The sequence below is a fragment of the Gobio gobio genome (assembly GCF_949357685.1).
Source record: "Gobio gobio genome assembly, chromosome: 13".
NCBI lineage: Eukaryota > Metazoa > Chordata > Actinopteri > Cypriniformes > Gobionidae > Gobio > Gobio gobio.
Window position 1 is genome coordinate 6,556,237 of NC_137106.1, and position 15,549 is coordinate 6,571,785.

The 15,549-nt window shown below is 34.5% G+C and overlaps 1 protein-coding gene across 1 annotated transcript in view; it reads right to left on the reverse strand.

Moving 5' to 3' along the window:
- The window catches only part of plcb1 (phospholipase C beta 1), a gene marked incomplete at both ends in the record, with an annotated part of 146,587 nt that overhangs the window by 63,341 nt on the left and 67,697 nt on the right, over positions 1-15,549 (reverse strand). The window contains 3 exons of the mRNA XM_079833982.1: positions 149-295; positions 12,924-13,090; positions 14,859-14,959. Of these exons, the coding sequence (XP_079690108.1) occupies positions 149-295; positions 12,924-13,090; positions 14,859-14,959 (415 nt within the window). The remainder of the gene's footprint in view (positions 1-148; positions 296-12,923; positions 13,091-14,858; positions 14,960-15,549) is intronic.

The following is a 15,549-nucleotide window of genomic DNA, read 5'->3' on the forward strand; positions in this document are numbered from 1 at the left end:
CAAAACATTGCCGAATGTGGAACTATTATAACAGCGCTTACAAGACAGCACTGCTTTGAAATGTATGCTTTCATAGATTGTGTCCGGTATTGTTTGTTGCATCGGTCTGAATATTGCGCTTGCATGTGATGTGTGTGTGAGGCGGTACCTGTGAGGTAGGTGTTGTGGGAGGAGTTGATGAAGTACTGGGACAGCGGGTAGGTCATGTCTTCACTCTGGTCCAGTTTTTCGGCAGGAATGACGTTGTTTTCTTGACTGATCAGATACCGGGAGAAGCCCTCGACTGAGATCTGCCCTGTTGCACAAAGAACACAATACATTAGAAATAAGAGGTGCATGCAATTTAAAATAACGGCTTTCTGTAATTGAAATATATTCCTGTGATGCAAAGCTGAATTTTCAGCTTCATTACTCCAGTCTTCAGTGTCACAATACGATGATTTGAAGCTCAAGAAACAGTTGTGATACATGTTATGATTCTTTGATGGGTAACACATACACTATATTGCCAAAAGTTTTGGGACGCCTGCCTTTACATGCACACTAACTTTAATGACATCCCATTCTTAATCCGTAGGGTTTAATATGGAGTCGGCCCAGCCTTTGCAGCTCTAACAGCTCCAGCTCTTCTGGGAAGGCTTTCCTCAAGGTTTAGGAGTGTGTTTATGGGAATCTTCTAGAAGCGCATTTGTGAGGTCAGGCAATGATGTTGAAAGAGAAGGCCAGTCGCTCTAATTCATCCCAAAGGTTCAGGTCAGGACTCTGTGCAGGCCAGTCCAGTTCCTCCACACCAAACTCGCTCATCCATGTCTTTATGGAGCGACGCTTTGTGCACTGGTCAGTCATGATGGGACAGGAAGGGGCCGTCCCCAAACTGTTCCCACAAAGTTGGGAGCATGAAATTGTCCAAAATGTCTTGGTACGCTGAAGCATTAAGAGTTCCTTTCACTGGAACTAAGGGGCCAAACCCAACCCCTGAAAAACAACCCCCACACAATAATCCCCCCTCCACCAAACTTTACACTTGGCACAATGCAGTCAGGAAAGTCCCGTTCTCCTGGCAACCGCCAAACCCAGACTCGTCCATGCGATTGCCAGACAGAGAAGCGTGATTGGTCACTCCAGAGAACACGTCTCCTCTGCTCTAGAGTTCAGTGGCGGCGCGCTTTACCCCACTGCATCCCACGCTTTGCTTTGCACTTGGTGATGTAAGGTTTGGATGAGCTGCTCGGCCATGGAAACCCATTCCATGAAGCTCTACACACTGTTCTTGAGCTCATCTGAAGGCCACAGAAGTTTGGAGGTCTGGAGCTCTTGAAGTTGGCGACTTCTGTGCACTGTGACCCTCAGCATGCGCTGACCCCTCTCTTGTGATTTCACTTCATGGCTGAGTTTCTGTTGTTCCCAATCGCTTCCACTTTGTTATAACACCACTAACAGTTGAGTGTGGAATATTTAGTAGTGAGGAAATGTCCTGAATGGACTTATTGCACAGGTGTCAACCAATCACAGCCCCACGCTTGAGTTCTCTGAGCTCCTGAGAGAGACCCATTCTCTCACTAATGTGTGTAGAAGCGTCTGCAGGCCTAGTGCTCGATTTATACACCTGTGTCCATGAAGTGATTGAACACCTGAACTCAATGATCTGGAGGGGCGTCCCAATACTTTTGGCAATACAGTGTATATGAAATATTTCGGAACACTTTCTTTCTCTCACTTTAATAAGGAAAAAGCTTTTAAACGGTACTGTAGTTTTATAGCGGGATCATTATGGCAGCAAAGTGACAAAATAAACACTGCAGTGTGTGTTGTATTCACCTACATCTGCATGCAGCAGAGGTTATTCCGCCTCAGAAAATTATCTCTCTCTTTCGCACCTAAAGTAACAACTTGTCTCATCGAGTAAATTAGCACTGCAACTGCAAACAGACTTCAAATTAAACTGGAGCCGGAAGATCAGTGTTCCCTAAACAGCACTCGTCGTTGAAGGGAAGACACTGGGGGACGAGTGTCCCCTGAGACTAATTCTCATCAGCAGTTTACATTAATTAAGCTCATTCTTTGCAGAGCTCCAAAGGTAATTAACCGTGGCCCTTTTTACGGCTGGAAGGCAGCGCACAGGTTCGGGATCGCCACCGTCACTCCAAAGCAAACAGCCTTTGATTTGCACACCGAAATAACACAAACCACCTCGCCGTCTCCAAAGGGGAGTCGAATGGTTTTTAAAGACTACAATTACAGCACACTGCTGAAATTCGCCAATTGTCTTGTCGAGTTAAATGGAGAATGAAAGAACAGGAACGAGATAAGAATGTAGATTGTGTCTGTTGTCACAGTCCTGCCTCCTAAGGGGGTTTTCTGGATTTAACCGGCCACCAAGATGTTCAGACAGGTCTAAATAAAGACTTTTAACACTGGTTTAGTCAGGCTGGAAGAACAGGAGCCATTGTGTTAAGACTTAAAGGAACACGCCGACTTTTTGGGACTTTAGATTATTCCCCCGGAGTTAGATAAGTCCATACATACCATAACTCTGTCTGACGCACCCACCGCTAGCCTAGCTTAGCACAAAGACTGGAGGTAAATGGCTCCAGCTAGCCGACTGCTTAATAAGAGACAAAATAACGCCAACATTTTCCTATTTACATGTTGTGATGTGTGTAGTTACATTGTGTACTAAGACCGACGGAAAATTACCATATAGATAGGAACTATTCTCTCATTGCTGCGTAATAATTAAGGACCTTTGAGCCGTCCCATGAGTGCAGCGACGCAATGATATTACACAGCCTGACAAGAGTAACTGGTAGCCTAAGCATTTTGAACTGCAGAGGCACTTTCAACATTTTTCCCATAAACTGAATACGGACGGCGATCGGCCGAAAATTTACTTTATAAAGTTTTAAATATGGATATTTTTCTTACACAAACTCATCGATTCGCTTCAGAAGGCCTTTATTATCACCCCGGAGCCGTGTGGAGCAGTTATATGATGGACAGATGCACTTTTATGGACTTCAAAAACTGCTATTATAGAGCTTGGATTAGCCAGAACTTTTTTTTTTAATATAACTCTGATTGTTTTTGTCTGAAAGAAGAATGTCACATACACTCACCTAAAGGATTATTAGGAACACCTGTTCAATTTCTCATTAATGCAATTATCTAATCAACCAATCACATGGCAGTTGCTTCAATGCATTTAGGGGTGTGATCCTGGTCAAGACAATCTCCTGAACTCCAAACTGAATGTCAGAATGGGAAAGAAAGGTGATTTAAGCAATTTTGTCCTCTGATGGCTACTTCCAGCAGGATAATGCACCGTCACAAAGCTCGAATCATTTCAAATTGGTTTCTTGAACATGACAATGAGTTCACTGAACTAAAATGGCCGCCACAGTCACCAGATCTCAACCCAATAGAGCATCTTTGGGATGTGGTGGAACGGGAGCTTCGTGCCCTGGATGTGCATCCCACAAATCTCCATCAACTGCAAGATGCTATCCTATCAATATGGGCCAACATTTCTAAAGAATGCTTTCAGCACCTTGTTGAATCAATGCCACGTAGAATTAAGGCAGTTCTGAAGGCGAAAGGGGGTCAAACACAGTATTAGTATGGGGTTCCTAATAATCCTTTAGGTGAGTGTATACATATACATATATATATATACATACATATATATATATATATATAGCTAACTTCCGAGAAACAGAGAGAAATGTCTACACGTCCTCTCCAGCAGCTTGAATGTTCCCCGTTTCCATGGCAACTCTCAACGACCACCAGGACTTATACAGTTTTATAAAAGCTATTTATTGTTTGTTGTAAAGTGTAAGAATCAATACAGAAAAATAAATTCTTCTGACAGGCGCAGTTGAAGCCCAGGACAAACGCTGTCAAGCATTGGTGAAGCCAGGCTATGTCTGTGTCATTATTCCAACATTATATGTTCATAACTTGTTACGAAATAAAAGTTTTAAGGCAGAAAAATGTTATTTCCTCTCTTGTCAACATTAGCCTGGTGTGAGCGTCCATCACGTCAGAGAGAGACGTGGACTCAAAAGTAATCGGATCTGGTCGTTTACATGGTGGAATTTTTCGTTTCGATCGGTTCATGGAAAGGTTTTATCCCACCCCTCTCAAACCGATTACAATTTCATTCGGTTTGGCCATTTTTATTCTGATTGAGGTGTTTATATGGAGCATATTCATTCGGATTTAAACCGATTACAGTGCTCCATGTAAACGCACCTACTGATTTACAACACAAGCATCAGAATTTCATCTCACTTTTTGGCCATATAAATATCAACATCTGCACCAATTTCATATTTTTGCTCATATTCTCTCTATATCATACTACAGTATATGAGCCATAAAAGCCTGTTGTTTCAAATATGCCCCCCTCAAAAAAAAAACATATGCACACTTTTGTTTCTTTATGTCTAAAAGTTTAATTTCAAAACACTCGATTAATCGGACTATTATTCAAGCCTCCAGACCTGGACCAAATGTGGCTGTTATTTCATATGTATAGATGATAGTTTATGGAACTGGTCCCAGCAAACCACCTTTAATCTGGGTGTGTTTTTTTTAAAAGAAAAGAAACATGATTTTTTTTTTAAACAGCCATTTTAAATATAAAAACAAGAAAAATGTGTCAGCGTTTATTGACAATCGGACGATGAATGCCGCTCAGACAATGTAATCCTGCAACCGCAGACCATTCCCGCATTTACAACCCAATTGTTCCTCCAAATCTACAATCAATACTATGCAAATATCAGCGTCTCGTGTGCCTGGCGTGGGCGTTCGAATGTCCACCGCCTGTCTTTGAGATTGGACAGAGAAAATAGAGTCGCTAATCTGTATGACAGCGGTGTGTCATGCTAGAACCGCGAGCTAAAGAGCCCGATGATCACCCTCATCTATCGCCATCACTGGCCCCTCTGGACTCAATGTGCCTCATCAATCACCTGTCACGGGATAACGGCCTCCCGCGTATTATCATCCAGTGACCTGATCTCCAGTTTGCCCGTGGAGCCTTGTGCTCTGAGAGATATAAATAAACTGGCTCGACTGCAGCGTCGGACTGCATCTCGGGAGTTATTGTTGCTATGGTAATGAAAGGTGCAGAACGTTATGGAGGGTTTGTTTTCTTTCCATAGAATAAAAATAAGAAAACTCAAAGGCTCTGCTCCAAAAATAAGTGCACTTCCTTGCTCCTACATTGGCAACATCCTATTCATATAAATTGGATGGATACATAACGCACAAAAAAGTTTGGTAATTATACTTTTCAGTTTAGAATGAATAGCTATACTAATTAGTGTATTAATATCCTAATTATAAAATATACTAATTAGGGCTGTCAAATCGATTAAACGCATCTAACTTAAAAGTTTGTGCTTATATAATATGTGTGTGTGTGTGTGTGTGTATCAGTTCATACACTGATCAGGCATAACATTATAACACTGATGATCTCTTCATCACCTGTTAGTGGGTGGGATATATTAGGCAGCAAGTGAACATTTTGTCCTCAAAGTTGATGTGTTAGAACGACTGGATATTCTTATTAATTAGCAGAAAAATGTTGGGTGAAATACTCAATTTTTAATAGCATTAAACCATTCATGGCGATTTTTTTGAGTTTGGAATGAATTCGTATATTAGTATTAGTATATTAATTAGTTTATTAATATACTAATTATATACATAATATACTAAAATGAATTAGCATATTAAATCAGTGAATTATATAAGCAGTTGCTTCGACTAAAACATCATTAAAAATGAGAGATTTTAAAATATATACAGAAGCAATATATTTTTAATTGGATAAACTGTTTCAGTTTAGAATAAATTAGTATAATAGTGTTAGTACATTAATTAGTATAATAATATACTTAAATATAACATAAATATTTTATTTATATGAATGATTAATTTATTTATTTTTATGTTTATTAGTTTGTTTATCCATTTGTTTTATCATTTATTTATTTATTTTATTTATAATCTTTTTAATATTTATTTATTTATACTTTTTTATACATAATTTTATTTAACTATTTATTTAATCTATTCTTTCTTTCTACATTGTTTTTATTTTTAAAATTTTAATTTTCTGCTTTTTATCAATTTTATTTGTTTATTGAACTGTTTTTATTTATTTATTTATTTATACATGTATACATTGTTTTTATGTACCAGTTTTTTTTTATCTATTTATTTAAATGATCTTTTAGTGTTTTGTTTTCCCACTATGCACTACAACATCTATATTTCAGCCAATCATTTAAGGCGAACATCACGACCTAATTAATATTCATGAGCCTGTGTGCTGAGCAAACCTCCTGAGTAGCGAAAAGACACAAACAAGAGATAAACGATTAAGAATATCTGCAGGTTTATATTACAATGCCTCAGGCCTAATTACAAAATATTTTAATGACAAAAACTCTCAAAAGTGACTGATGTTTCTGTCAAGTTTGATGTTTAGGGCTCCCAACGGCCTCTGATATGAGCGTGTCAGGCATTTCAAACGGATGTCCCTGGTTAAATCCCGAGGAGAAGAGACCGTTAAAAACACTGTTTCAATGCGGCTGTCAATCAACAAGTGGAAAAACTAATGAGCGATTAGATTTCATATTAGTATGACGAGAGGAACAGCCGGATCAAACCTCGAGGGAGCGCAGGGCCAACACCTCCCACACGATTATCAGAGATAATCAATCACATTCCCGCTGTATCAGCGATCGATAGCTAAACCCCTCCAAACGGAGCTAATTCCCGCCATATGTCCTTCTGAGACCGCCGGGGATGATGGGATGCGAAACGCGACCCTGCCAAGGCAATCAATAGTCAGAGCTGGTGGATTAAAACATTTACTAACAGCAAAGTTCACCGTCACTTTATGCAGACGATGGAGCACTCTGGGTTAGGGGTCGAAATGTAGAATATCTTAGAAAGAAAATGCAAAATGTAATAGAGAAAGTTGAACAATGGACTTCTAAATGGGGATTTAAACTCTCAGTTCCAAAAACTCAAGTTATATGCTTCTCTAAGCGCCACAAAGTAGTACCATTAATATTGTATGGACAGGATTTGGAACAGGTTAAGGTGGTGAGGTTTCTAGGAGTTCTCTTTGATGAGAGGTTGACTTGGTGTCAGCATATTGATAAGGTCAGAAATAAATGTAAGAAGATCAACAACATGTTGATAATGAATGCTAATAAACATCTATCAGGCTCTCATGAGAACTGCCTCTGACTATGGTTCCTTAGCGTATATGTCAGCATCGGAATCTAACCTTAAAGGGTTAGTTCACCCAAAAATGAAAATTCTGTCATTAATGACTTACCCTCATGTCGTTGGACACCCGTCAGACCTCCGTTCATCTTCGGAACAGAAATGAAGATATTTTAGTGTAAATCTGATGGCTCTGAAAGTCCTCCATTGGCTCAAAGGCACGGTTCACTCTCAAGACCCTTAAAAGGCACTAAAGACGTCGTTACAAAGTCCATCTCACTACAGTGGTTCTACAATAACTTTATGAATCGGCGAGAATAGTTTTTGTGCGCAAAAAAAGCATCATGAAGCTTCGAAGCGTTATGAATCAGTGAGCCGAATGATGATTCGGATCGCGTGTCAAACCGCCAAACTGCTGAAATTTGGCGATTCAAACTGCTGAATCGACTCACTGATTCATAACGCTTCGAAGCTTCATGATGCTTTGTTTTGAAATCGTCATCACTATGTAAGTCGTTATTTAGGGTTTTTTTGCGCACAAAAACTATTGTCGCCGATTCATAAAGTTATTGTAGAACCACTGTAGTGAGATGGACTTTGTAACGACGACTTTCAGAGCCATCAGATTTCAACTAAAATATCTTCATTTCTGTTCCGAATATGAACGGAGGTCTGACGGGTGTCGAACGACATGAGGGTAAGTAATTAATGACAGAATTTTCATTTTTGGGTGAACTAACCCTTTAAAAAGCTTGATGTGGAGCAGGCATAGGCACTTCGGATTTGTACCAGGGCATTTAAAACATCACCAGTAAACGCTTTACAGGTGGAAGCAGGAGAGATGCCGCTACGTATTAGGAGGGTCAAGATCATGTTGGCATATTGGACTAATTTACAAGGACATAGTATGGAGCACCCCACACAAACTGTCTTGCAAGAATGCGCAGAGCATAATAAAAGCAATTTTTACAGTTTTGGATGGGTGGGGGATGATAAGGCTCAAAATGTAGGTCTCAATCAGTTGGAAATAGGAGACACTGTGGCAATATCAACAATACCACCCTGGAAATTTATAAAACCATCTGTAAATGTAAGTATACAACAAATACTAAAAGAAAACTCAAAAATAATGCCACAGTGGATAATAGTTCAAAACTACGTAGAGCAGTATCAAGAGGAATTATTCATTTTTACGGATGGATCAAAGCAGCCGGAAACAGGTCGTACTGGTGCAGCTTTTTTTATTCCTCGGTATGAAGTAGTAGTCAAAAAGAGGACTACAGATTATCTGTCAGTTTACAGTGTGGAGTTGATAGCAATTTTCCTGCCATTAGAGTGGCTGGAAAAAAATCATCAGAGTCAAGGTGTTATTATAGCCTCAGATAGTTTATAAGCAGTATTAAGCATTCAATCTGGGAGAGCGTCATGTAGACAAGACCTCATTTATCAAATACTTCACTTGCTTCTCACACTTCATAATAAGGGAGTGGTTGTCTCCTTCCTTTGGGTTCCTGCCCATGTGGGGGTGGAAGGAAATTAAGTTGTGGATATGCTAGCAAAAACTTCTATAAAGCATAAAACAGTAGATGTACAAGTACCAATAAGTAGAGCAGAGGTCAAAACCATCATAAAGCAACATTCACTTAATATATGGCAAGTATATTGGAACACAGCGGATACAGGACGTCATCCAGGGCTGGACTGGGGCTAAAATTCGGCCCTGGCAAATCCAGCCCATCCGGCCAATGAGTTCCTCTTGAATGTTTTAACTGGGGTTAGGGCCTTAAATTGGAGTAAATAAATAAATCAAGGACAGGGACAACTAATGATGGATATTATCGAATTTACTGCAAATGCTGATAACAAACGTAATATTGCACTTTTGTCACACAGTAATGCACTTGACAGTAAACCACTGATTTTGAGCTAGGATACATTAAAGTGAATTTACTGCTTTTAAAATCTGTCATCATTTACTCACTCTCATGTCGTTCCAAACCTGTATGACTTTCTCTCTTCAGTGAAACACAAAAGAAGATATTTTGAAGAATGTTGGCAACCAAACCATAGGCTAAACCATTGAATAGCCTATTGTATGGACAAAACAAGACTCAAATGATTTTCTTTTATGTTACACAGACAGAAATTCACTGAGGTTTGGAATGACATTAGCGTGAGTAAACGTTCACATGCCTTTAAAAACAATAAAAAAATTTAGAGAGTTAACACCTAATTTATGTAACACACTGATATGATATCTATCTTTCATGAGGTTCTCATTGAAATAACATTTTGTTACATTTCATTAGATCTATTAAAAAGTTCATAAAACATTTACAGAGAAAAAAGCTTTGTCCTTAAAGGGATAGTTCACCCAAAAATGAAAATTCTCTCATCATTTACTCACCCTCAAGTTGTTCCAAACCTGTATGAGTTTCTTTGTTCTGCTGAACACAAAAGAAGATATTTTGAAGAATGTTTGTAACAAAGCAGATAGAGCAACTATTGACCACCATAGTATTTTTTTTCCTACTATGGTAGTCAATAGTTGCTCTATCTGCTTGAGAGTGAGTTTAACTGTAGGTCAGTTTCATTTAACTGTATGGTAGTCACAGGGAAAATCATGCTCCTCATTACCATAGGTATATGGTTTCGAAAATAAATAAATAAATAATAAACTATTGAATTTGATTGTGCTAGCGTGACAAGTTTGTAGTTGTGTGTATTCGTGATGTATTTACATGGTCGCGGCTGTTTTCAGCTGATTCACCACAGAACCTTTAATGTTCCCATATTCATTCATTTCATATATGAAACGCAGCGCACGTTCGTCGGCGGCAGCGCTGTTGCGCGGATATTCGCCTTTTGCAGTTTCATGCGCCCAAACTTTTAAACAGCGCCTAATATGGACACAGTCTATGGAGGAGGGAAGGTCTCTCTCGCTTTGGCCAGTCAATTCAGAAGACAAACCAATGGGCCGCTGTCCCTGCATGATGGGCCAATCCGTGGCAAACAATTCAATAAATAAATAACCTTGTATCGGCCCCAAAGTGCGTCGGCCCACCGGGAAAATGCCCGGTATGCCAGAATTAAAGGCACAGATGGATGAACAAAGCATGACACTTGAGCATTTATTAGGGAAATCATCTGGGAGTATACACAATTTATTAATTTTGTTTTTGAAAAACATTGGATTAAGTAAAATAATTTAATAGGAAGGAATTTTTTTTGTTTTTTTTTGTAAAGGTTTTATATCAGTTTTTTATTTCTATTTTATTTAATTTTCTTCACTTCTCCTTTGATGTCATTCTAATACCCACAATCCAGTCCAGTAGGTGGCGGTGAATAAGAATAAGAATAAGAATAAGAATAAGAATAAGAATAAGAATAAGAATAAGAATAAGAATAAGAATAAGAATAAGAATAAGAATAAGAATAAGAATAAGAATAAGAAGAAGAAGAAGAAGAAGAAGAAGAAGAAGAAGAAGAAGAAGAAGAAGAAGTTCACCGTCGCGGGTCGAAGAACGACTTCCCCAAATCATTAGCATCAAACCTGACGCGACACAACTCACACTTGACTGAATGTTTTCAGGGAATAATCACTAGATTTGGCTCTTCTTTTCTCACACAAAGCATCATGGGACTTCAGAGGAGGTGTAATGGCGTTCTTCTACTCACTATGAGCGATCAATCCAAATGAAATCAATACTGAGATGTGTGATTTCATCTGCTGGTAACAGTGAAGACTGTAAGAATATTACTATCATCATTTTACAGTTTGAAACTATATGAATCGGGAAAAGCGCTATACAAATAAATGATTTGTAAAATAAAAATATTATTATTATTACTATTTCTATTTAAAAACATTTTTTTTTACAGTGAAATAGTATTAGAACAATATTAATATTCCTTCTAATATTCTATTTATTTTTTATATTTTTAAATAATAATAGAAATAAATCATTATTATAATATTTGCCATAGTCATATTGATATATAAATCACATTATGATTTTTTCCTAACCATAAATTCAATTACAGCAACTCTTTATATATGCATTTTATTAATAATATTTTTCTTTTGGAAAGTTTAGTTGCTTTGTAAAATAATAATAACATGTGAATAATATTTATAAACAATAGTAATATTTTCCTTGTTTAATATAATTTAATTATTTATTATATAAAACGGTTTTATATAATTCCCTCCGTTTGTATTTAATAATACATATTTATTAATACATATTTATTAATATTGTACAAAAAAATTGTATTAGAACTATATTAATATATTCCTTATTTTGTTATTTTATATTTATTAATAATAATAAAAATAATTATTATACTGAAATTATAAATTATAACAATAGTAATATTTCCTTATTTAATATAATTTAATTATTTATTATATAAAATTATCTTTTATATAACAATTTTTTAATTTACAATTTACATATTTGTTCATGCTGTTTTTAGTCATTGATATATAATTACAATATGATAATATATATATATATATATATATATATATATATATATATATATATATATATATATATATATATATTTTTTTTTTTTTTTTTTTTTTTTTTTCACCAAATTGTGCCTCCCAACATATAATTACAGCAAACTCTATATATATATAATATATAATATTATATAATAAACAATATTTTTCTTTTTGAGATTTTAGTTGCTTTGTAAAATAATAATAAAAAAATACTGATTACACTGAAATGATAAATTATAAAAATTGTAATGTTTCTTTATTTAATATAATTTAATAATTTATTATATGAAATTGTATTTTATATACTTTATTTTTTTATTTAATACATATTTATCAATAAATATTTTACAGTGAAATAGTATTAGAACAATATTAATATATTCCTTATTTTAATATTTTATAGTTATTAATAATAATAATAAAAAATATTATTATAATTGTTCTTGCTTTTTAAGTCATATTGATATATAATTACAATATGGTATATATATATATATATATATATATATATATATATATATATATATATATATATATATATATATATATATATATATATATATATATATATATATATAAATATATATATATATATTTTTTTTTTGTGCAGCCCAACATATAATTACAGCAAACTCTATATATAATATATCATATTGTATAATAAATAATATTTTTCTTTTTGCAATTTTACAGTTGCTTTGTAAAATAATAATACAAATACTGATTACACTGAAATGATTCCTCATTTCATATAATTTAAATATATATTATATAATTTCCTTTTTTATTTAGTATATGTATTAATAAATATTAATAAATATTTGATTTAATAAAAAAATTAGGGGGAGGCCAAATTTACTCAGAGCTGGTTAATATAATCACTGTAAATTAAAAATGTTATCAGAAAAAATGATATTATTTAATTGATATTATGTTATTTTAAGGTGGCGTAGTTACATTGTTCTTACTCAAATAAGTACTGAGTAATATGAATGAACTACATACACCTACTACATGTATAGTAACGCGTAACTACGTCAAATAAAGTGTGAAAACTGATTTTTCCCCCGAATGGCCCAGCCCTCCTGTGAACCAAACACTTGATCAAGGCTTCAGTGTCTGGATGACGTGAGGGCGAGGATATGAAACAGACCTTTCTGGATCATCCCTGGGTTGGGCTCAAACCTCTCCATGAGGATCTGGGTCTGCTCAGGCCTCAGCGGCGGGTACAGGATCTCGTTCAGACGCGGGTCGCGCTGTCTGTTGTTGATGAACTCAGTCATCTCATCCAGGGTGATGAAGTTCCTGCTCTTCGCCCCACTGGAGAGAGCAGAGAGAGCAGAGAGAGCAGAGAGAGCAGAGAGAGCAGAGAGAGCAGAGAGAGCGTGGGTTACAGAGAGAATCACTACAGACACATCCCAGCATGCAAATTACACTATGACTTTCAGGAAGGTTGTTTTTGTTTTTAACGTCTCGGTTATGATCAATGCCAATTTTTTTTTTTTTAATTGTAACACCCCCAAATCCAGCCTAATTACAGCACCGTGATGCACTCGTGCACGCTCGTAATACATTAATAATGAAGACACTGATTAAAAAAAACATGTATAAAAAATAAAATAAATAGAAAAAAATATAGATTAAAATAGATTAAATAGATAAAAAATTAAAAATAAAGTATACAAATAATTGTATAAATAAATAACTTAAAGAGATTAAAAATAAATAAGTACATAAAATAGGTAAATAGATAAACAGATAATGATTAAATAAATATACAAAAACAGATCAATAAAAACAATGCATAAAACATAGAAAAAGTAAAATAGATAAACAGATAAATAAATATAGAAAAACAGCATATGAAAATGAATACTGAAAAAATAAAAACAATGTATTAAAAAATGTAAAATAAATAAATATATGCATAAAATAGATAAATAAATACATTGATAAAAATAAATTACGAAAAATATCAAATAAATAAATAAATTAGAAAATTAAAAAACTGATAAAAAATAAATAAATAAATAGAATAGGTCAAATAGATAAACAAATAATTAATCAAATATATAAATACAGAAAAACAGACAGAAAAAACAATGTATAAAATAAACGTATAAGCAAGTAAATAAATAAATGGATACAAATTGAAAAAAGACTGCTACTTTTTTTTATAAATAAATAAATACATATTGAATAATGAATTCAATAATAGTAAAAAAAGGATAAATAAATAAATAAATACATAAAATAGATACATTTATAAAAACAAATAAATAAAAAAACAACGTAAAAAATAAATGTATAAAAAATAAATAGATGAACAGATCAAAATAAATTAGATAAAAGATAAACCCGATAATAAATTAATAAATTAGAAAAATACATAAATAATACAATATTATAATAAACACAATAATAACAAATAAATAGATACAAAAAAAGATACATAAATTAATTAATTAAACAGAAAAACAGATAAATAATAAAAAAATGTAAAAAATAAATGAACAGATAAAAATATATATTAGGAAAAAGATAAATAATATAATATAATAATAACAAATAAATTAATAGCTACAAAAATAGATAAATAAATAAAAGATAAATAAAAAACAATGTATAGGTAGACGGATGTGTAGACGGATAATAAACTAGGAAAAATATAAAACTGATTATAAATAAATAAATGAAAAAAAATAGATAAATAATATAATATAATAATACAATAATAACAAATAAATAAATAGCTACAAAAATAGATAAATAAATAAAACAGAAAAACAGATAAATAATTTAAAAAAGTAAAAAATAAATGAACAGATAAAAATAAATTAGGAAAAAGATAAATAATATAATATAATAATACAATAATAACAAATAAATAAATAAATAGCTACAAAAAGAGATAAATAAATAAAAGAGAAAAAAAAAGATAAATAAAAAACAATGTATAGGTAGACGGATAATAAATTAGGAAAAATATAAAACCGATAATAAATAAATACATTTAAAAAAATTGTACCAAACAAATAAATATTAGTTATTACATTGAAGGCATCATCAGCTTCAGCTTCAGACTTACAGATCAGCAAATATCTGGTTAATCTCAGAGCGCGGGCAGAGGTGGCTGATGAACGATTTGTAAACGTCAGGGGTCAAATCCTCCAAAGGGATGGAGTCATTCTGCAGAGACAATCAAATAATCAAATACATATTCATATTTCTCACACATCATCCGTCCAGTCAGTCTTTCACCATGAGTCAGAACAAACCTGCTTTTAATAACGCGTTCTCATATTAATACTAAAGCTGGCCTCCAAGTTAATGAGTTCATTCCATCCCAAGGACCATCGAGGTAACCCGACAACCAATCAATCGCTCCGTTACCACAAAACCAAAGCCGTCAGAGAGCAAACATCAGTCAATGCTGTTCGACATTCAAAACATTCGCTCTGAAAGGCTGAGGCGCCCGGGGCCGATTAATGCTTTTGTTGGTCAAAATATAAAGCAGCAAACAAAAAGAAACACACATGAAAAGATGTGAACGCGAGTGAGTCAGAGGAGAAGGCCAGCCACAATAACACCATGAGGATTTCTCATTAGCGACTCCAGAGTCTCCCGAGGCCTTTTAACATTATGGATTTTGAAAATCTCCCCGTGTCCGCCGCTCAACCTTTGCCGTAAAGCGATAAGGCACACAGATAGACGGCCTTGCAGCTGGGAATGAACACGTCAGGCGTTTAGAAAGGACAGGGTTTTGGTAAAGCCTCTGG